Raw genomic sequence first — 20,079 nt, forward strand, 5'->3', positions numbered from 1 at the left:
TAAATTGGAAAACCTTTCTGTTCTGCAGGAAATGGTCCTCATTATATTCAAAATCAAAATTTTATGAAATAAATCTTCTTTTGGTATATACATCTAGTTAAAACCCCAAGGGAATGGAAGTGGTTGCCATTTTGTTTTCTCTTTGAAACTCTTCTTTGTCTACAACTACATTCAAAACTTGAATGATCTTTCGATTTCGGTTGCAGTATATCGAATTTACTTGGAGCATTGATAAGCCAACCACATCTGGCGTCGCAAACTTTTTATGGGTGGTTGTAATTCATTAGGAAGCAATGTCTAACTGTGTCTCACTGTCTCAAGTTTCGCGTTTGCGGTTCTAAAATGCAGTTCTTACTGCTCAATCGTAAACAGTTGGTTTGAAATTTTTAGCTGGACGATAAAGGGAAACGTTTCTAAAAAAAATCCGGAGAACATTTTCAGCTCCAACTTATCGAGAAAATGAAAAAATGAAGGAACACCAGAAAAGGCTTCCAAAGCAATTTCTCAACTAAGCGCGCAAGTACGAAACTCATTACAATTAATCATTTGCAAGCATTTAAATGATTAACTTTTGCAAAACCATTCTTCACTTTGTGAAAGGACGAACGACATAAGTTGAATATATGAACCGCAACCAAAACGGGAGCTATACATGTTTGAAAATTTTTGAGTATGTACCAGGAAATACCAAAAAAAGTATGCTAGCTTGTACGGAAGGTTTTTTTTAAATTGCAGAATTTGACCAAGAGCTGTTTTTTTTTCAAAAATTCAAAAGTACGGGAAAATCATATGAAGCGCTTTATCTTTCTTTCATAAAACTCTTCAGAATTGTCGTATGTACCAAAAAATACCAGAAATATTATGCTAGCTTGTACGGAAGGTTTTTTAAAAATTGCAGAACTTAACCAAAAGCTGTTTTTGTCAAAATTCAAAAGAACGGGTTTACCTTAAATACTTCAAGAGGAACGGATAGTAAATAAAAAATTATTTAAAAAGAAAAATGACGCAATTAATGGATATAATTGATTTGAAGACAGGGGTAAGGTTGGTAATGGATGAATTAATAAAAAAGATGAGGAAAATATTTAGAGATGTCAACAAGCACATTAGATTAAACGGATAACATTTTCAGGTAAAATTCAAAGTGCTACGACGTTGCAAGTTTTCGGCTCCCACACATACGCATACACACACTGATTTTATTATCCAATGCTTAAGAATAGAAATAAATGAAATGTGAACCAGATGAATCAGAGTGTGCATCTTTTTTATGATTGTGGTTTGAGTAACAATGCTTCTTGCAGTGTGATAGATATTTATTTCAATTGGGAAAAGAAACTGAGGAGGGAAATACGAGAGTTGACTCACATATTACAATTGATAGATTAGAGAGTTTGAATTGGTCTCAAGCGATTCACTTGATTTTTTTCCCTCCGAGTGGAGTTGCAGAGGCACCAAGAGGAAGATGTGTTCACTGTGTTTCTTCTAAAAATTCAGCAAAATAACCATGGAAGGGACTGAATTTCAAATTCGCGCCCAAACAATTTTACGCGGGAATTAAAAAGTTGTAGGATTTTTCAGCTGGTATTCACACTTTAAACTAAATGTTTATATATTTTTTTGAAACCAAAGTTAGTATTGCTACTTGTACAATACTCCCTTTTTAATATGTCAATGGGTTGAATTCAATTTTGCGAATACAATATGTTCAGAGCCGTAAATATGGTTGCTCGTACTCAGATCAGGTGTGGGCGGCAAACAATTTTTTCCGGCAAGTCGGCAAATCGGCAAATTTGCGGAATTAAAATTTCTGGCAAGTCGGCGAATTGGCAAATTGCCAGAATTAAAAACTGCCGGCAATTCCATTAAAATATCTGAAGAAAACGGGAAATTTTTGTAAAAATTCTCAAAAAATCTTCTAAACACTTTCGGCAAATCGGCAAGCCGGCAATTTGCCGATTTGCCGATCGACAGGAAAATCTGTCCAACGGCAATTGCTGCCCACCCCTGCTCAGCATGATCAATCAAAACATTCCAAAATTTAATGCACACATTTATACAAGGATTTATACGAAATTTTTTTATTTAAAGTCAAAAAGCGGCGAAATCTCACTTTTCAACATTTTGTTTTGGAAGTCGTCGATCAAAAAAAAAATTTGCTATCAGTTTTCCCTTTCAAAACCAGTAAGTTAATTTCATGTTTATCAAAAAATTGCTCTCAATCTATCCTACCTGTTGATTTATTTTGAATGAATGTTGAATGTATGTATTTCACAAAATAATTGCAAAATTACAAATAAAACAAACATTAATATAAGCCCCGTTTCAGAAATATATTAAAATTGGATTAGTTTGCGTATTTTGTAAAGTTAAAAAAAAGCAATATTCATTTTCAGGCAATATTTTCCATAAAAGGAAGACGTATTTTTCATATTTACAAATCATCGGGTTGGCAAGGCAAGTACATGTACAAATAAATCTGCATATTTCATTTATCAAATTTCCGTTTGTTTTTTCTCTTGAGCTACTATTTTATCATCATCATCTTTCTCAATTGGAATGTCCTCCGGGTCACCATCACGAATTGATTTCTGGTGCTCCATCATCCTTCGCTTAGCCGTTGCTCCACTCTCGACTCCGACATTCTTGATAGATCTGAACTTGGGTGAGATAGAAAAAAAACGACTCTCGATTGCATTGACTCACTCATTTGAAATATTTCTTTTTCGTTTTATTGCCCGCAGGTTTCCGGGATATTTGAACAGGCGCTCTTCGTTGTTCTCGTCTTGTTTTTCTGATCGGAGTTTAGCATTTTCAGAAGATGATAGTAGTTTCTGAAAATCAAAATTGAGTCAAAAATGTTTATAAATTATTTGGGGCTTGTGTACAGGGGGCGCTTGACAATTGCTGTTTGGTAATTGAAATTACGTCAATTGCTCAAATTGCCAAAAATTATAGAAACCAGAGTTTTAAAAGTGCGTGTGACTAAAACCGTAACAAAAACCAAAAATTTCCAATTTCTGTTCAGCCATTATTTCATGCCTTTATTTTAAAATTGTATATTATACAAACGTGGTATTAATTTTTAATTTGCTGGATTAAAAATGGTTATTTCCAAAGGCTAAGAATACAAAAATATTTCACGTTTTGTACATTTGGAAATAGGGCAAGTTGTCATCATACTACACTTTTTATAATCAAAGTAAAGAACAACTCACGTCTTCTTCACAGTGGACAAAAATTGAAAATTGTCTCGTAAATCGTTGCAGTCGCTTCATCTTAACCACTGCTTCTTCCATAGTTGGTCGATGGTATGTAGAAGTAGTAGGGCAATGCTGATCAATTTCGGCCATAATGAGCTGAAAAACGAACAAATAATACGCGAGACATGTTCATCTTGGGGGTGCATAATCGTATTATTTATAAAGGGCAAACAATGTCTACGAGATGGAATAAGTGTCAAAGAAAAATGATAGTGGCGGAAAAAGAACGAGAGAAAAGAGCGAGAAATGTCACTTCTCTCACTTCTCGCAACAAGTTGGTCAGCGAGCTGATCACTCGTAGAGTGGAGCAATCAAAGACAAACGGAATTTTAGAGGCAAAATCAACAAGAAAGGTCATATGTTACAATGATGATAAAAGTCATTACTCTACGTTTCGTTGTCTTTCACTGCATTTCTTGTTTCGAGTCAATCTTTAAGCCTTCCTGATTTTCAATTATTGAAACTGATAACGGCAAAGTACCGGTCTTCTCATTTTAATTTTCCTGTCTTAGAAAAGTTTTTAACATCAACGAATCAAATGAATTTTTTCAAGACGATGCTAGAATATGTCAAATATTTTAGATCATCGGACTGGAACCACATGCAAAGGTAAATACATCAGGAAGCTTCATGAAACTTTTATCAGTTATTCATGAATATTCGTTGCGAACATTAATCACCGGACGGTTGGTTTAGCTCACGACATGACATACATTTAAAAATACGAAAAAAAAACAGCATTCGAGGCCTGAATCAAATAAATGACTCGAATAGGAAATTTGGCAAACCACTGGATCAGTGCGGTGTAGTCGTTTGACGAATAATGGACAATGTTTGCCGAAAAGGTTGGATTTCAAACACGCATTTTTGGGCTTTAGAAAGACTTAAAAAGAAGCAAATACGTCCGGCTCACACGATCCGTGAGCATCTATAAACATCATTTCGTTGTTGAGACTACTTTGGATTAAACTCGTGATGTTTATCACGAATGGAGAAAGGATTACATGAAAAGTCAAGGGGAGTCTGGAATTCGAATGCATTTTTGAATTTCGTTTGAATCTTGCTTTAAAATCACGTCAGTTTTCTGATTTTGTCCGACTGAAAGTTGAGGATACAACTGGAAACATTAAAAATCCAATTGAACATCTGACTTGAAATCAAAAAAAAATGTTCAAGGAGTGTGTACTTTAGTTTGGTCTTTTTGAAAGAACAAGTATACATGGAAAAGTTCTTCAACGTAAAAATGTTTAAAATTATTATGAGGCAAAAACAAAACAAAGTGGTCATAGAATTTTTGGAAAAAAACTATGTTTTTAATATGATATTTCAAGTTTTCAGTTATTTTTGTTGCCCAAACTCACATGAACCGACATCTCATGAGTTCATTTTTAATTGTGCCGCATGTTTAATAAGAAAGTCGTGAAAGTAAAGTAATACTTACTTTTATGTACACACTTTCCATATATGAATTGCAATTATTCATAATCAAAAATGGACTTACCAGATGTCGGCGCTTATTTTCTTGCCACAATTTCAATATATAATTTAAAAATGAAAAAACAGATAGACATAGTCATGGACTATTTTTCGTTAGTTGAAAATTTTTTGATATCCTTTCTAGTTTCGGAGCTATACTTATTTGAAAAATTATCAAAACTATCACAAACCTAAAAGGGGATACCTTTTTGGCCAGCACAAAAATTTTCCACTGACAAGAAATTTTTCTGCTTTTTCTACCGTACCTAATTTATTATGTACTGGTATATTCAAAATAAGCAAAGATATTTCAAAGTAAAATTTCTAACTAAAGTGGTGAGGTGCAACACTATTGGAAAAATGACGGTATCTATCTTATTGAAAACGTATGTCATTTAAAATTTTATTACTAAACTATTGTTCACCCGAAACTACCTAAAATATTGCATCCACATTTGAATCACGCAGACATAAAACAAAGGCATTGGAGAATACGTATGTCTAGCCAAAGAAAAGCCTGATTCGAAGTTACCTTGAACAGAAGAACAGAATGAAACAGAAGAAAACAGTTTCGTGTTTCCTAGTGGGCAGATTTAAAGTGTACAATTTGAGTAGAAACAATGAAAAATGCTGCCGACGGAACTGCAAATTTCATTTTCTCTTTTTTCATGCCAGCTGATGCGCTATGCTCTCTGTGAGAAAATTAATTAGTTTGATCTGTTAACCTTTTTTGATTTTCTATTTTATTCTTGTAAAAGCTAGCTTTTTGTGAAATGAAATTGAAGAACAAGGTCAAAGAGTACATCATTGTTATCTTGCTGAATAAATTAGGAGAACAAGGGCAAAGGAGCACAAAGAGAAAATACACGGAAAGTTTGTGGAATGAGCTGGTTCCACCCGTGTCCTAGGGAAAAATAAGGAAAGTGAAAAAAAAAAACGAGAGAAATGAGAAATGAGAAACGGAAACAAATCAAATATGATGTGCTCTGTAGTTCCTAGGCAAGTGTGTCCCGTTGCGTGCGGTGCGCCTCCAGTTCCGGGTCGCGTTTCGAGGACGAGTAGGTAAGAAGTGGCGAGACTAATTCATGCGACACAGGCAAATGATTGGCCGTCAATGAGCAGAGTTCTGAAAAAAAGAGCATTCCAAGTCAAGGCTTAGGGTTTCAATGTGCTCCGACTCCGCCTATGAGGAGCACCTATGGGGTGGGTGTGGAGGCTGTTTACGCACATTTGAACGAGTTAGAATCGTATGGACAGGTGGAAACGTATATGTTCCTGAGCGATCTGGTTTATTGTTAGTGTGATTTTTTAGTAAACAGATTTGGAAATAAGGAAAAAGGGCACCGGATTGGAATTAGCATTTGCACGAAAATAATGATTATATTTTTAATCTCATAAATGAATTCCTACATATATAATCCATTATAAAACCTTTTACTACTATTTTATCAATGACCTTTTGGCTTAAAAATTTGATATTTAGTCTGTAAGTTAAAAATAATTGCCTCCGAAAAGGTTAATGAAAAAACTTCGCCAGTCTTAAAAGTGGAGTAGCGGGAAAATTGCTTTAAAACATGCCTATGACACAATAATGACCAGATATCATAGTTTAAAAAATTCAAGAGTTTTCTCTAAATCTTATACGATTTTTTGAAAGTTGGAAAAATCTCAATTTTTGCCACTTTTTTACTTACAATTAAACTAAAAAACTTTAAAACTTTAAAAAAATTCCCTTCGGATATTATGGCGTATTTATATTTCAAATGTAAATAATTAGAGGTTTCAACATGCGATAGTGCTATAATTTTTTAAAAATAACAAAAACTGGGTGATTGCCACTTTTCGACTATCAAGAAAACGTTTTCAAAAATTTTGAAAAGTTTAACTATGATATTTGGTCATTTTGGCATCATAAGTGTTTTTCAAAAATTGCTCCACTGGCGCGCTACTCCACATTTTTACAAGTAGAGTGTGGATATTGTTCAAAACCGTTTCTTTAGTGTCAAAACGTGTGTAAAATTTTTCAGAATTTTTTGAGGGGTACAAGCTAGTTGAAAATTTTAAAATTATTCGAAAATCCACATTTTTGAACAACTTTGCGATTTTCCAAAACTTTGACTGAAAATTTTAAAATATCAAAAAAATGTGGAAATTTCAATTTCATTATTCAGGCTTCTGCGGCAAACTTGCCGAAACTGCCGTTTTCCGAGCTCGGCAAGTTTTCCGAATTTGCCGTGCTTTTCAAGAAAGTGTTCATCAAATTCAGCGTTTTCCCCTATTTTCAACTAAATTTAACATTCATAAATTCTTGTTTAATTTCCAAAATGTCATCATTACAACGAACCGAACAATTTCTGCATGACGATTGAAAGCGCCACGTTTGTAACAACCGCTATGATGCTGTAATACTGATAAGAAATGGCAAAAATGCGCTCCAACCCGAAAACCCTGGAAACAATCAATTTGTCATAATCAAATTTACAATGAATTACAATGGGGTCGACGTGACTGCTCCAATAAACGATTCATCAAAATACGTCAGAGTTTGATTTGAGCACTGACCAAGCTCCAATGCAACAGGTTTGACCTGAAAAATGTAATTCTCAAAATTTCTTTGAAACGAGTGTTCCATACCTTCACTAGCACGCTTCCAATTGAAATGGAAAAACAAACAATGATTGACCCAATTAATCCAACCAGTGCAGCTTTTTCTTTCACGCGAGGAACAAATAATCCAACCACAAATGATCCGAGAACCGGTCCACCACCGGCGCCAAAAACTATGAACGAAACCTACATTTTTGGTGTATTAATCGTATTAATCGAAAAGTGTTTCAGTTTACCTGCAATATTATGCTCTGCAGCATGCTGCACAGAAACGCCACAAATATTGAAATGAACGAAAGAACAATTGCTGAAGTTGTTGAATAAAGGTTAAAAATTTATGTATTTTCTATGTTCCTTAAGATGGAAAAGACAAAATAATGTAACAAGTACAATTTGGTACTCCCCGTTTTTCTGGAAATTAATTTTAAATTCTCAGGCTTAGAAACCACCATTTGTAAACCTAGAGATAAACATTAATATTACGTTTTAACTGAAAAAAAATTACCAAAAAATTATATTATATTTAAAGGTAGAGAAATAATTGTAAAAAACTTATAGAATTTTTCTAATGATTTTTTTTCCAATATTGCCAAAAAAAATGAAATGAGTCATTATAACTTTTTTGCGTTTTTCGGCTGTCCTAATTGAGGTTTCTTCATTTATTGTTTTATAGTTAAAACATAATTTGTCAATTTATCAGGCATTTTCTGCAAAAAATGGTTTTTTTTGTTAAGTTATCAATTTTTTTGCCGATTTTAAAATTTCATCGAGTTTTTTCACAGAAAAAGATGCTTTACAGTTATATTTGATATATCCAAATTGTAATCTATCCTTTAAGGAAAAAAACTCAGAGACGATAAATGCTGGGCCATATATATATATATATATATATATTTGTTTTAAAGTGAAAACAATAAATCCAAGATATTCAAATTTTCCCACTTCACTTACGCAAAATTCTCATTGCATTTTGAACTTGGTCATTTCTAAGCGGCGCCATTTTTCTACGCTCACGATAAACTTTCCAAACATCGTTTATCACTATTGAAGACACTGCAGTAAACGACGCTGACAACGTGCTGGAATAATGTTTTTTTTTTAGAGCTTTAAGTCTGAACTTCTACCTAATTCCAGCACTGTATACCGCCGCAGCAAATAGTCCCACGGATCCAGGATATTTTGAAGTGACATCCATCACGAAACGTGGCAACAGTTCATTTGCATTTCCAATTTGTGGATGGCAATCTTTATAATGCGCGTAGATCAAAAATCCAACGGACACGTACGACACAAGAATAATTGTATTGCATACGATGTTCAATAGCACCACTCTAAATTTGTTGTTTTTTTTTCGTTGCTATATACGTTTTGTTTTGCTCTCTTGAGCTCACTTCTGGGCAGATTTGAGTGTGTCCATTGCCATATATCTCTGGATACTCAATTGGTTGGCAGCGAACAATGCCAAAATATTTCCCGTTCCTCCGATAAGCAATGACCATACTGAGTGACGAATGGTTGGGTTGATACGGAAGCTATAAATCTCATTTTTCTTCTTTTTTTTCAGATTAAGCCGAGCTTTATGATGTGTATTGAGGATTTTGCAGAGTTATTTTAAATATCAGATCAACAGAAGAATATTCTAATAAACTACTAGAAGCTGGAAATTCTGTGTGTGCGTCAATAGGTCGCTGCTCTATCCGATTAGTTTCTAATCTGGTCAGAATTTGCATTTGTGGGGAATAAAATAGAGATATTTTGGAATCTATTTCATTTCTCAATGGTTGTGCTCATTTACACATCCCCCACACATTATAGGGACTTACTCATTGAGAATGAACCGCTTTCCATGCACAACACTTGTGTACACATCATGGATGCTCATCTCTCGTAATGAAATTGAAATTATGAAGGTCATTGTGAGAAATATTAATAACATTTGAATTGCGGAAGTGTGAATTCCGGCTTTTACTCCTCCCTGGAAAAAAATTGTATGATGAAAAATATTGAACACCACTACTCACCACACTTATATAGAAAGCAGAGAGTACAGCGGTGATGAGGATTGATACGGTGATCGGGATGTTGGTAATTGAGGCGATGGCCAGCGACGGAGCATACAGTGCAACTGAGTTGTAGAGAATCATCTGAGTTTAAGAAAAATTACGTTGATGTAAAACATTGAATAGAGTAGGTTCCAAAATGACCCAACACCATAGTAAAATGCTTGTTTCGAAAAGTGGAAATTATTGAGTTTTTTGCCATTTTTGAGAATTCCTTAGCAGTGACAAAAACTGAAAAATCGTCTCTTTTTGACAAAATTGTTTTTTAACTCAATAAAAAAATTGTTAAGTTTTACTAAAATTTTTTGTAATTTTGGCGCATTTGGGGCTACTCTTCCAATAAGATTTGAAACAAATTAGTTATAAATGTGGAATCAATAATACTGTTTAGGCTTGTTAAATAAGTACCATTAAGACGAACCTAATCGAATTACTATACAAAAGTTTCTGGAAAACCCTTTTTTGGATACTATGTTCCCGACCCGGCTCACCCATAATAAATAGGCATAGGAAAAAAAGCATTGGTGCAGCCGGCGACTAACGGGCGACAGTGGGCAAGTAGCGGGCAAAATCAAACGTAAAATCGATAATTTAAATTAATTGGAACTATATATACATCAACCCTTGCCAAAATCATTACAAGTACTTTACAATTTAACAGAACAGATTGTCAATAGTTTCTATTATACATCTGTAGTAATACTACACTAACCTGAACACAAAACAACGATGTCGTCACAAATCTGCATTTGTAGTCAAATCGTCTTTCAAAGTACTGAAATTTTCAAAAGAAATATTATTCATCATGGAATCCATCAATTTATACCTCGTATATTGTTGTGAGCTTGAGGCGATAGAGGACCGGCAAAAAAACGAATGCAACAATTGGAAACGAGATAACGTACATTGGTGCGAACCAGAGCATCATACCTCCTTGGTAATAAATCTGGAATATTTTACCATTTTACATTATTCTGTACATGTAATACTATTATTTTCAATCCGGAGTGTGTGGCAATTGCCAACAGACAATTCTATAAAATGAGCAATTGCGGCATTTAACTTTATTGATAAAATAATGGCGAATATTTGCTTTTTCTGAAAATACCCTTTATTTAAATTGAAACAGCTTGAATTGCTCAAAAATTGTCCAAAAGTTGAAAATTGCCGGAAAATATCGGTCAAATAATGGGAAGCAATTTTCGGCATTTTTTAACTTTCAGACAATTTTTTATCATTTTTCAGTTTTAAGTTAAATTTTTAAAAAAGTATTTTTAGATAAAGCAAATATTTCGCTATATTATATTATTAAATTTTAATTAAATACCTTGAGATAATATAGCTCATTTTCTAGATCTGCCGGCCGGCAATTGGCCTACTTCTCTAAACCACCCCTTTACTTTTCTTTGATTGTGTTCCCATTCTCATGAACACCAATTTCTCATCAATTAAGAAATCCTTATTCGGGTTGAATATTCAACAGATGGATTAACCAAAAGTGTCATTAGATATTTAGCCATTCAATTAAACCGCGCATCCCTTCCTTTCATGTGTGCCGCTTTTGTTACCTCTGCTGGGAAGCCGAGCAACGAAATGGACGAAATGAAACCGGAGCACACTGACAGCGTTGCCGACCAAACGGAGACCCTGAAGTTTTCGTTTTGGTCATTCTTTACATACTTTTCTCGTTTTTTTTCTCCTTTTGTCCTGCTAAAAATAATGTCGTCATTTTATTTCTCACCTAGATCCAACCATTGTCGCGTGCACACTTTGTTCTTCATTCTCAGTTTTTCGTGATTTTATGAAGCCGTAGGCACTTATTGATATTAAACACGTGAGTAATGTGACGTAGTCAGAGAATTCCATTCAGAATTTAACCTAAAAGAAACAAATTTAAAAGCGTGGGACTTTCGAGAAATATGTACAAAAATAATGATCGAAAATGTTTTGAAATGATGTCACTGGGACCCACTACACAAAAACAAAAATGAGAAAGGGTTTAGATAGGCTTAAAATTTCAAAGTTAAGACAGGATACGTGGGTCATGGCTCAGAAGCTGAGCACACGCGCTACACAATGTACATCATGACTTTTCAATTGTTTGTGGCCAAGACTGATTTTGTAATGTTTTTCGCCCATCCCTTTCTATTATTTTCCCATTTGCCGGCACCATCACTCAATGAAACAATTTATTAAATCTATGATGAAATGTTTTATTGGATGAAATCATTTTTTTCCAATTCGCTTAAATAAAAAGTAAAAGAGGAGGTAAAGGAGTATTGCAAAGTGTGTTGACATTGACGAATGGCGGACCATGATGTGTAACAAAACGGAAAGCGTACGCATTTATGTGTTGAACGCGGGTGCTCACGCGAGGCTTTACTATTTTTTCAATTCTCATTTCTTACTTTTTTAATCTAAAAATTTCGCTCCCGGGTGGGCTCGAACCACCAACCTTTCGGTTAACAGCCGAACGCGCTGCCTATTGCGCCACGGAAGCACATGAACCGGACGGGAAGACGGTCAAATACGTGTTAAAGGAAAGAGTGAGAGATAGAGAGTCAAACGAGAAACACGCACACAATGTGACAACAGAAATGTTTGTGTGGCTTGTTGTGGAGAGTCACAATGATTATGAACTTCTTTATGCATATGGTTTATAATAAGTTAAACATTTTAATACTAAAATGTTGCTAAGCTGGTCTCAAGGACAAAATGTGACATGACACACCATGGGTCAGAGAAATGTGATTTGAAAAAAGCGCGCGCAAAAGCATAAGCGGAAACAACACGCAAATGGAAAGAAAAGAGTGTTAGAGAGATGTGCCATCAATTTCGAAATGAGGCACCGCTTAATAATGGCCTAGAAATTTCTCTTACACATTTCCTACGCCAAATGTGATAATGCTCAATTCATGGTGCATCAAAGGAATCTGCTTCGTTTATTTTGATATTTTTAAGTTCCACAGAGTAACAGGTTACGTTAAAGGAGGAGTAACGATTTTGAACGTATAGACCAAAAATTTGCAGAAATGGACGAATTTCGTCTCAAAAAGTTGTCAAAAAAAATTTTTATTTCAGTTCACAATTTCGAATAAAAAAGGGTATAATTTTTTCCAAAACCTCCAATTTTGGACACTTACCCGTTTCTCAATTTTGGTCACTTCTCAGCGGTCCAAAGTTAACTTTTTCTAATTATCATCTTTTTTGCATATTTTGGTAGTTTATCTCCCGTTATTCATTGGTTAAGGTACATTTTAAACTGATAAATAATTAATTTTTGCAATTTTTGGTCATTGGATTTTTAGGCTAAAATTCCTATTTTTGCCTATTTTTTCTAACTAAGCACATTTAGGTAACGTATGTTTAAAATACCCTAAACCTAAGTTCAAGACAATTTATACCAGCTTAGAAAATCTGTAAAAAATATGGCCAACTATGAATATTTGGTATATTTATTCAATATGCATATTCCTATTTATACCTTATCAACTACTTATTCCTCTTGTTTGTCAACAAAATTTTTATCTCTGGTAATCTCTCAATTTCATATGCTATCCTTTTCTTCTTTTTTTCTTCTTTCATTTCTCCAGTTTTTGCTTCAATCGTCCAGTGTGGATTTCATTATCCTCTCTCTCTCTCTACAACCCCCGAGCTTTACGAGTTTTTACGAAAACAACACACGCACTATTTTCTTCCCTTGTAATTATTGATTCCAAATAAATAAATAAATTTCAAAAAAAGACGGAAAAGGAAAGGATGAGAAAAGTAATCATGCGCAAAAAAGCAAATGACCGTTGTCCTAAGACCTCCGTGCTCTTTTGCTCGCTGTGTCGCATCGATCTACGAAATAAAAAGTTGTCTGAATAGTATTCCTTTTTCTTGTTTTTTTTTTGTTTTCATGTTGCAATTTCAAACTAAAAAATTTGTTTTGATGCCAACGTTGTTCAGTAGCCAAAACACCTGCTTCTGACTAGAAAAAGTGAAAAGGTGCATAAATAATGAAAACAAATTAGGCGTAATCCCACCTGCTCTAGTTGTCATGGCGATTTTTGTTATGATGTTGTTTTAAAATGTTTGCTTCATTTTTTGCTTGTTATGTGTTTTTGTGTCATTTTTCAAGAAAACATTGAATTTCATGAAGAAAAATATACAGATTGAAAAGTTTCTTAAAGCTGCAAAATATTCTAATTCTATATAAATTATTTTAAAAATGTATGACAGAGTTGGGTTCTTATTTCCGACAAAATTTTTTCCTTTCTTCTCAGTGATGAGTGATTGTGATAGAAACTGACAGATTATTTTCCAATTGCTCATTATGAGCACAACTCTAATAAAAACTCAAAACTCAATTGCAAGCTATATTAAAACCTAATACTATTAAATAACTGTTTTCAATTTTTACCATAATATCTAAAAACTTAGCTTTGGTGGAACTAAAGTTTCCATGCAGGCGCGAAAATGCCTGCCGCGCTAACTCTGCGGCGAACTTCGCCTGTCTTGCGCGGCGAGCCTCGCCACCTGTATAGTGCGGCGCAGAAGCCGAAAAGTGTCGGCCGCGTCGAAAAAACCGTCTTTCGCACCATCTTGTGTAATCACCAAGCCTTTGACTTCTCGCCATAGTGCAGAAATGAAGCGAGAGGCCGGCAGGTTGGAGGCATGCGCCAGGCACTGAAACCGCGACTACCTCCCATGGATGTCGTAGTGGTAACCCGTTTCTAGACCGATTTATGTTTGCTTTAACTCGAAACAAAATCTCTCAAAAAATTCAAACGTTTTTTTATGGTTGGGCTTATTTTAGCTAAAATTAGACAATTTTTTGAGAAATTTTTGAGAAGTTTCATTATAAAAAGTTTCCTTGTAAACACATTTTGGCTCTTTACGTTTAAAATCGTCACTCCTTCAATCATTGTTCAAAAAGCTTTCACATCCTCACACCCTCAAAGTGCAAAACAATAAAGCGTTTCACATCTGGTGCACTTTTGTAAAATGCGTATCCAAACGCACGGAAGATGATTGTTCCTGTCACATCACTCATTACTCGTTCTCCTCTTTTACACTCCCCCAAATTTTCATTTCTGTTGATTCATTGACCCACGGGTATAAACATCGAATAAGAGGGGGGGGGGGGGGGGGTCTTCTTTTCATTCCGATTCGATACCCTAATAAATGTGCATTATCCGTCCCCGTTGTTAGGGGACAAGTAAGCAAGCTGGTTCCCACATTACCGATCCGATGACCGCTGTACTCATATATGTAGTAAGTAAACTGACGAGATAGTGCGGTTTATGCGGAGGTGAGTGAGGGTGACCAGTGTGCGCAATTCTTTTTGTCAATGTCTGCCCATTCCTCGTCATTTGCCCTCTGTCCCTCAAACGGCCGACACACGCACACACACACACACAAACAGGGGCTGGACGGACACACAACGATACGGTTAGTTCATCTAAAATGACATTTGGATTCAGAGATCCTCCGTTTACCAGTTAGCGTTTATGAGCGTTTATCTTGAGACCGATACCAATTTTATTTCATTTTGTTGGCAAAACCCCAAAATGACTGCCGATTTTCATCCGATTGGTTCTTCCTTTTAGTGTGCGTGTTTGAATAGAAACTTGATCGCTCTCCGTGAGTTGAGCTTTAGCTTCTACTTCAGAGATCTAATCCTTGACACCAACCACCTGACGTTTAGCGTGTCTATCCGGATCTATTCGGATTGAATTTTATCAATATTGCCAAGGAACATAACTTTCAGTTTTATTATGAGCCATGACGTTCTGAAGTCGGTCAAAATGCGTTTTTATTTATTTTTCAAAAATCTAGTGGAGTTTTGTCAGTAGGAGTCTAAAACGATCACAAATATCAAAATAGAACAATTCAAAACATTTTGGTTTTTTTTTAAGTTTCCAAGTTTTAAAGTTTTGGCAAATTGCCAAATTTTTTGAAAAATCTAGACCTTGAGAATACGTATACATGAATAACACAAATTTCAAGTTTAAAAAATCGTAGACACAATTTTTTTAAATCGTATTCTTAAATTATCAGTGGGCAAAAACTGTCACTTTTTGACAGTAAATAAAACATTTCCAGTTATTTTTGGTTGAAAAGTTTTACTATTTGTTTTTTTTTGACGCTATAGGAGCTGGCGCTACTTGTGTTGTATACTTTGCAAATGGTCAGCAAATTTTTTGTAACCTTGATTTCATTAAAACAAAAAAAAAACAAAAAATCAACTTTATGCTACTGTCCCACCATGTCAACAACATCACTATTATTATATTTAAAGTGAAAACAGCTTAAAAAAAAAAAAGTCACGCCCAGTACTAGTTTTCCGAAGGTTTTCTTTCCTCTTCTTGCCACTAATTTTTTTCGTCTATTTCTTTGAGTCTCTTTCAATTGAAATGTTTTTTTTTTCGCCGATGTCTGCCAAAATGTAGATGGCTTTTGCTTCTCTATCTCCCAGATCCTCGGTAGTATAGTGGTGAGTATCCGCGTCTGTCACATGCGAGACCCGGGTTCAATTCCCGGCCGGGGAGAACACTTTTTGCTGCTGATTTGCGTTAGAATTATTGTCTTCCGCTTCAGATGGTATCTCTCTCTTCCGCTATTTTCACTCAACTTTCTATATATGTCCGCCACCCTGTAATTATGATCTTCATCGACCTCGTATATAACCTATCCTACCGATAAAATGCACTGTGCATAACCAAACAAGTCAATGACAAGAGAGTCAGACGAGAGGAAACAACTTACTGTCATCTCTCGCGTCTTTTTTGTAGACGAGTCGAGTGCCGGCTAGCAAGCAGCTAATGGGGTTGCGATGACCTACCGACCCCCTGTCATGTACAGCCGCTCTTTTCTCACACGTTTATCTCTTCGCGTTTCCTGCCATTAGAACTTTGCTCGCTCCTGCCACCCACTTTTCCATTAACATTTGCTGCTTCTTCGTCTACGAATAACATGCTCTCTTTTTGCACGTAGTTCTATTCAAATACGAGTATCCCTTTTGCAACACTGTCCTTGAACGTTTTTCGCTTTTCGAATGTTTTGACTTTTTTCTCAACGTCTCTTGTACTTTTTTTTTCATTTTATCATCGTCAGTGAATTTTTTAAACGAGATTTTTTTTCAGACCAAAGATGGGTAAGCAAGAACAATCGGAACCGCTCAACCAAGAACCTTCAAATGAGCATCATGATGTGAGTATTTGATTTTTTTTTTAATTTAAAAAAGTTTTCCAACAATCGAGAATACTTTAGGAAGAGGTTGGCGACAAAGGTTTGGAAAAGACGATGACTTTATTCAATGGAGTATCTATAATTGTCGGATGCATTATTGGATCCGGAATTTTTATCAGTCCAACTGGAATCCAAGCACGTAAGTTGTTCGATAAGATCAGATAAAAAACCAATTAATTTCCCGGCGAGGGTTATACATTTATACAATAGAATTTAATTGTTGATAAAATTGTTTTATTGTCATAACAAAAGATTTTCACAGAGATATACCTAGAAGGTTATATATATATATATGCAATTTAAACCTTAATTTTTGAATTCTCATAAGTTCCTGAGGACTTCAAAATCTTAAAAATAAATTACCGTGGACCCAAACGTAGGCGCGTGTTTCAGTTGAGTTAGGAGTGAATTAGGAACTTTAAAAAAATCAATGTTGTTTTTTAAAACTTCACAGTGTAGAATTCTGATTAATAATAAACTTGCTCTTTTTTCTGAAAAATAGTTAGTAACTAGTGATAAAGCATTTTGATTTTAAAACGTCCGTTATGGACCTAGAATTCTCGAAATTTCAAATAGTAAAGAACAATTTTCACTCATTTATCTACACTTATCAAACAACTGCTAACATCAATTTTCTTGCATTTGACTTGACTATCACATCAAAACGTGTCATTTGTTGGCCTACCCTGTACAACAAGTTACTCTAATAATTTTGCTCCGCTTTTCAGAAGCCGGCTCAGTCGGCCTTTCACTGATCGTGTGGGTTTTGTCTGGACTCTTCGCCGGTATTGGAGCTTTTTGCTATGCAGAACTTGGAACTCTTATCCGTAAATCTGGTGGAGACTATGCGTATATTATGGAGGCATTTGGACCATTCCTGGCGTTTCTTAGACTTTGGATTGAAAGTATTGTAGTGCGGTAAGAAGCATATTGGCGACTTGAGATTTTACATTTATTTTTTTTTCAATTTTTCAGACCATGCACCGCTACAATTGTGGCACTCACGTTTGCAATCTACATGTTAAAACCATTCTACCCGGACTGTGATTCTCCACCACTTTCCACGGAACTAATTGCAGCTCTTCTTCTTGGTAATTGACCTTTATTTTTGAATTTTCAAACTTTTGAATTTTCAAACTTTTGAATTTCCAATTTCAGTGTTACTTACGGCTGTCAACTGTATCTCTGTCAAATGGGCAAGTAAAGTTCAAGATTTCTTTTTTGTGACCAAGACTGCTGCTCTTGTATTGATCATCTTCACTGGTTTATGGAACATGGTTTCTGGTGGGTTTTAGGATTGATTCATAATTCATATTTTATTTAAACTAAATTTCAGGCAAACCAGAAGCTTTTGACTCATTTGAAAATATCTTTGAAAACACCGCCAAGGATTTAGAAACTGCTTCACTTGCTTTCTACTCCGGATTGTTTGCTTACCAGGGCTGGAACTACCTTAACTTTATTGTTGAAGAACTTCAAAATCCAAAAAGGTCCGTTAAACCAGTAACATTTTGAAAACTCGATTCACAATTTGGAAACATTTCAGAAACCTTCCACTCTCTATTGCTATCTCTTGCTCACTGTGTACCATCATCTACACTCTTACAAACGTGGCTTTGTACACGTCAATCACACCCGATGAGATGCTTGCAAGCCCAGCGGTTGCAGTTGTAAGTTAGCCAATGCTCCTTAATAGAATCTGACAAAAATATTACAGCTATTCGCGGAGAAGAACTATGGATGGTTTGCTTTCTGCATGCCAATATTTGTGGCCTGCTCAACCATTGGATCGGCAAACGGTGTCATTTTGACAAGTTCTAGGTAACTTTTTTTAGACAGATTTTTTAAAAGTAGTATCAGGGCTGTGCGGCAGTCGAGATGTTCGGCAAGCGGCAATTGCCGAAGTTGCCGAACCCCAAAACCCCAAAATTTTCGGCAACCGGCAATTGCCGAATTTGACGAGCCAAAAAATTTTTGGAAACCGGCAATTGCCTTTTTTTGAAAATTTTTTTGTTGAAATTATATTTTTGAGCGCTTTGGAAAAAAGTATGGTCGTTTTTTTCTTTTACAGTGAAACGTTAGCATTTTTCAGGTTCTCTGAATGTTTTTTTCTGAGCTACAAAATGTTTGGCCGATATCGGCAATTGCCGAAGTCGAACCCAAAAATTTTCGGCAACCGGCAACTTGGTTACCGGTTGCCGCACAGCCCTGAGTAGTATAAAAAAGAATCAATGATGTATATAAATAATTAATTTCAACAAATTTTCAATCAATTACGCAAAAACATGCAAAAAGTTGCACGTAACTCGAGGATAATTTAAAAAGCACACTTTTCAAAAATAGTGTAGGTTATCAAAACGTTTGCAATAAGGGAATTTTTTCAATGCAATAAAGATATATGAATTAATTTTTAAAAAAGTGAACACATTTGGGGTCTATATGTACATTTAAAAAACCAATAACCGTTATTAATCCTTTAAGATCAACCAAGACTTACGACTAAGTTTTAGATTAACATATATTAAACAACACAATGCGAACTAAAATAATTCAGATTATTCTACTGCGGAGCTCGTGAAGGACAAATGCCAAATGTATTAACCATGGTGAACAAAACCACAAAAACTCCAATCCCAGCCGTAATTCTCACTGTAAGTTTTGCACATTCTTACTAGTATTGAAGTTTTTTCAAATTACAGGGACTTCTTTCCTTGCTCTACCTTCTTCTCTCCAACAACATTTACTCTCTCATCAACTACATTCAAGTCAGCTACTGGATTGCTATTGGAGGAGCCATCCTTGCGCTCTTCTACTTTAGAAAAACAATGCCAGATGCTCCAAGAGCTGTGAAAGCGCCGATAGTTTTCCCAATCATATTCTTCATTGGGTGCGTGCTTCTTGTGTTGGTCCCAGTTCTTGGAAACCCGAAGGATACTGCAATTGGAATCCTTATTATGCTGTCTGGTGTCCCTGTATACCTTATTTTCATTGCATGGAAAGGAAAACCAAAGTGCATTGACTCGCTCACAGGTAACTATTTCAGTTTTTGGAGTCCATTGATCAATTGGAAATTTCAGATTCCGTCACGATCTTCACGCAAAAGTTGTTCATGGTTGTCGACGCCAACAAAGAGGAATAGTGTCATAAAAACTTGTAGCTCTCAGTTCTCGGCGCTCACAATCCCCAGTTACCACCAATTTAGTTTTCGTTGTTTTCTTTTATTTACTAAAGTTCGAGAAAAACTGATCTCAACTATATTATTTCCCCCCCCCCCCTCCCCCCAATTTTACAGTATTTTGCCGCCGATATAAAAGAATACAATGACAATTCGTACAAGTAGAAATGCGAAAAACCATAATTATTTTGGCATAATAAATATATTCTCACTTCAAACACTTCTACATATTCTGGCTAATAATCGGTTTTCCTGAAAGTTG

General features: G+C 35.3%; 3 protein-coding genes and 7 non-coding genes across 11 annotated transcripts; 5 read left to right on the forward strand and 5 right to left on the reverse strand.

Moving 5' to 3' along the window:
• Window positions 1-2,371: 2,371 nt before the first annotated feature.
• On the reverse strand, window positions 2,372-3,359 carry F52H2.3 (uncharacterized protein). Its single transcript, NM_076058.4, has 3 exons — window positions 3,219-3,359; window positions 2,707-2,834; window positions 2,372-2,655 (listed from the first exon to the last, which is right to left on the reverse strand). The coding sequence occupies exons 1-3, from the start codon at window positions 3,351-3,353 to the stop codon at window positions 2,496-2,498; spliced, it is 423 nt and encodes a 140-aa protein (NP_508459.1). The 5' UTR covers window positions 3,354-3,359; the 3' UTR covers window positions 2,372-2,495.
• Window positions 3,360-5,485: 2,126 nt separating this feature from the next.
• On the reverse strand, window positions 5,486-11,290 carry smvt-1 (Sodium-dependent multivitamin transporter). The gene is made up of 14 exons (NM_001373247.3): window positions 11,148-11,290; window positions 10,975-11,053; window positions 10,233-10,352; window positions 10,119-10,181; window positions 9,368-9,490; window positions 9,170-9,321; window positions 8,738-8,878; window positions 8,471-8,677; window positions 8,298-8,425; window positions 7,583-7,653; window positions 7,374-7,532; window positions 7,232-7,326; window positions 7,084-7,187; window positions 5,486-5,865 (listed from the first exon to the last, which is right to left on the reverse strand). Exons 1-14 carry the CDS (start codon window positions 11,270-11,272, stop codon window positions 5,735-5,737), a joined length of 1,698 nt encoding a protein of 565 aa, NP_001360058.2. The 5' UTR covers window positions 11,273-11,290; the 3' UTR covers window positions 5,486-5,734.
• Window positions 11,291-11,825: 535 nt separating this feature from the next.
• Window positions 11,826-11,911, forward strand: F52H2.10. The gene has a single exon (NR_070525.1). It is a non-coding gene; the product is annotated as an Unclassified non-coding RNA F52H2.10 (non-coding RNA).
• Window positions 11,834-11,906, reverse strand: F52H2.t2. The gene has a single exon. It is a non-coding gene; the product is annotated as a tRNA-Asn (tRNA).
• Window positions 11,912-14,565: 2,654 nt separating the features above from the next.
• Window positions 14,566-20,042, forward strand: aat-3 (Large neutral amino acids transporter small subunit 1). 2 transcript variants are annotated; one of them, NM_001313422.5, is made up of 12 exons: window positions 14,566-14,842; window positions 16,537-16,603; window positions 16,664-16,781; window positions 17,371-17,560; window positions 17,618-17,733; window positions 17,801-17,926; window positions 17,979-18,132; window positions 18,189-18,312; window positions 18,360-18,463; window positions 19,197-19,293; window positions 19,342-19,672; window positions 19,720-20,035. In NM_001313422.5, the coding sequence occupies exons 1-12, from the start codon at window positions 14,742-14,744 to the stop codon at window positions 19,779-19,781; spliced, it is 1,590 nt and encodes a 529-aa protein (NP_001300351.1). In that variant the 5' UTR covers window positions 14,566-14,741; the 3' UTR covers window positions 19,782-20,035. The 2 variants fall into 2 exon arrangements, with proteins under 2 accessions (NP_001300351.1, NP_508461.1); NM_076060.7 differs by lacking the exon at window positions 14,566-14,842 and having other exon boundaries at window positions 19,720-20,042.
• Window positions 14,615-14,746, forward strand: F52H2.9. The gene has a single exon (NR_070526.1). It is a non-coding gene; the product is annotated as an Unclassified non-coding RNA F52H2.9 (non-coding RNA).
• On the reverse strand, window positions 14,615-14,746 carry F52H2.12. Its single transcript, NR_070527.1, has one exon. It is a non-coding gene; the product is annotated as an Unclassified non-coding RNA F52H2.12 (non-coding RNA).
• Window positions 15,871-15,942, forward strand: F52H2.t1. The gene has a single exon. It is a non-coding gene; the product is annotated as a tRNA-Asp (tRNA).
• On the reverse strand, window positions 16,096-16,235 carry F52H2.11. The gene has a single exon (NR_070528.1). It is a non-coding gene; the product is annotated as an Unclassified non-coding RNA F52H2.11 (non-coding RNA).
• F52H2.14 lies at window positions 16,161-16,304 on the forward strand. The gene has a single exon (NR_070529.1). It is a non-coding gene; the product is annotated as an Unclassified non-coding RNA F52H2.14 (non-coding RNA).
• Window positions 20,043-20,079: the final 37 nt, after the last annotated feature.

The sequence above is a fragment of the Caenorhabditis elegans genome, chromosome X (assembly GCF_000002985.6).
Source record: "Caenorhabditis elegans chromosome X".
Lineage (NCBI taxonomy): Eukaryota > Metazoa > Nematoda > Chromadorea > Rhabditida > Rhabditidae > Caenorhabditis > Caenorhabditis elegans.

Bases quoted from the DNA above. Each gene is read 5' to 3' on its own strand.
- F52H2.3 (NM_076058.4), bottom strand. From the start codon at position 3,353: ATGGCCGAAATTGATCAGCATTGCCCTACTACTTCTACATACCATCGA. The intron at 2,835-3,218 runs GTGAGTTGTTCT...TTTGATTTTCAG, and splicing joins TTGTCCACTGTGAAGAAGAC to AAACTACTATCATCTTCTGA. The intron at 2,656-2,706 runs GTGAGTCAATGC...ACCCAAGTTCAG, and splicing joins AAAAGAAATATTTCAAATGA to ATCTATCAAGAATGTCGGAG.
- smvt-1 (NM_001373247.3), bottom strand. From the start codon at position 11,272: ATGGAATTCTCTGACTACGTCACATTACTCACGTGTTTAATATCAATA. The intron at 9,322-9,367 runs GTGAGTAGTGGT...ATTTTTTTCCAG, and splicing joins CTGCTTTCTATATAAGTGTG to GGAGGAGTAAAAGCCGGAAT. The intron at 5,866-7,083 runs GTTCGTTGTAAT...TCTTTTTTTCAG, and splicing joins CGTCATGCAGAAATTGTTCG to AACTCTGCTCATTGACGGCC.
- aat-3 (NM_001313422.5), top strand. From the start codon at position 14,742: ATGTCTGCCCATTCCTCGTCATTTGCCCTCTGTCCCTCAAACGGCCGA. The intron at 14,843-16,536 runs GTTAGTTCATCT...ATTTTTTTTCAG, and splicing joins GACGGACACACAACGATACG to ACCAAAGATGGGTAAGCAAG. The intron at 16,782-17,370 runs GTAAGTTGTTCG...TCCGCTTTTCAG, and splicing joins TCCAACTGGAATCCAAGCAC to AAGCCGGCTCAGTCGGCCTT.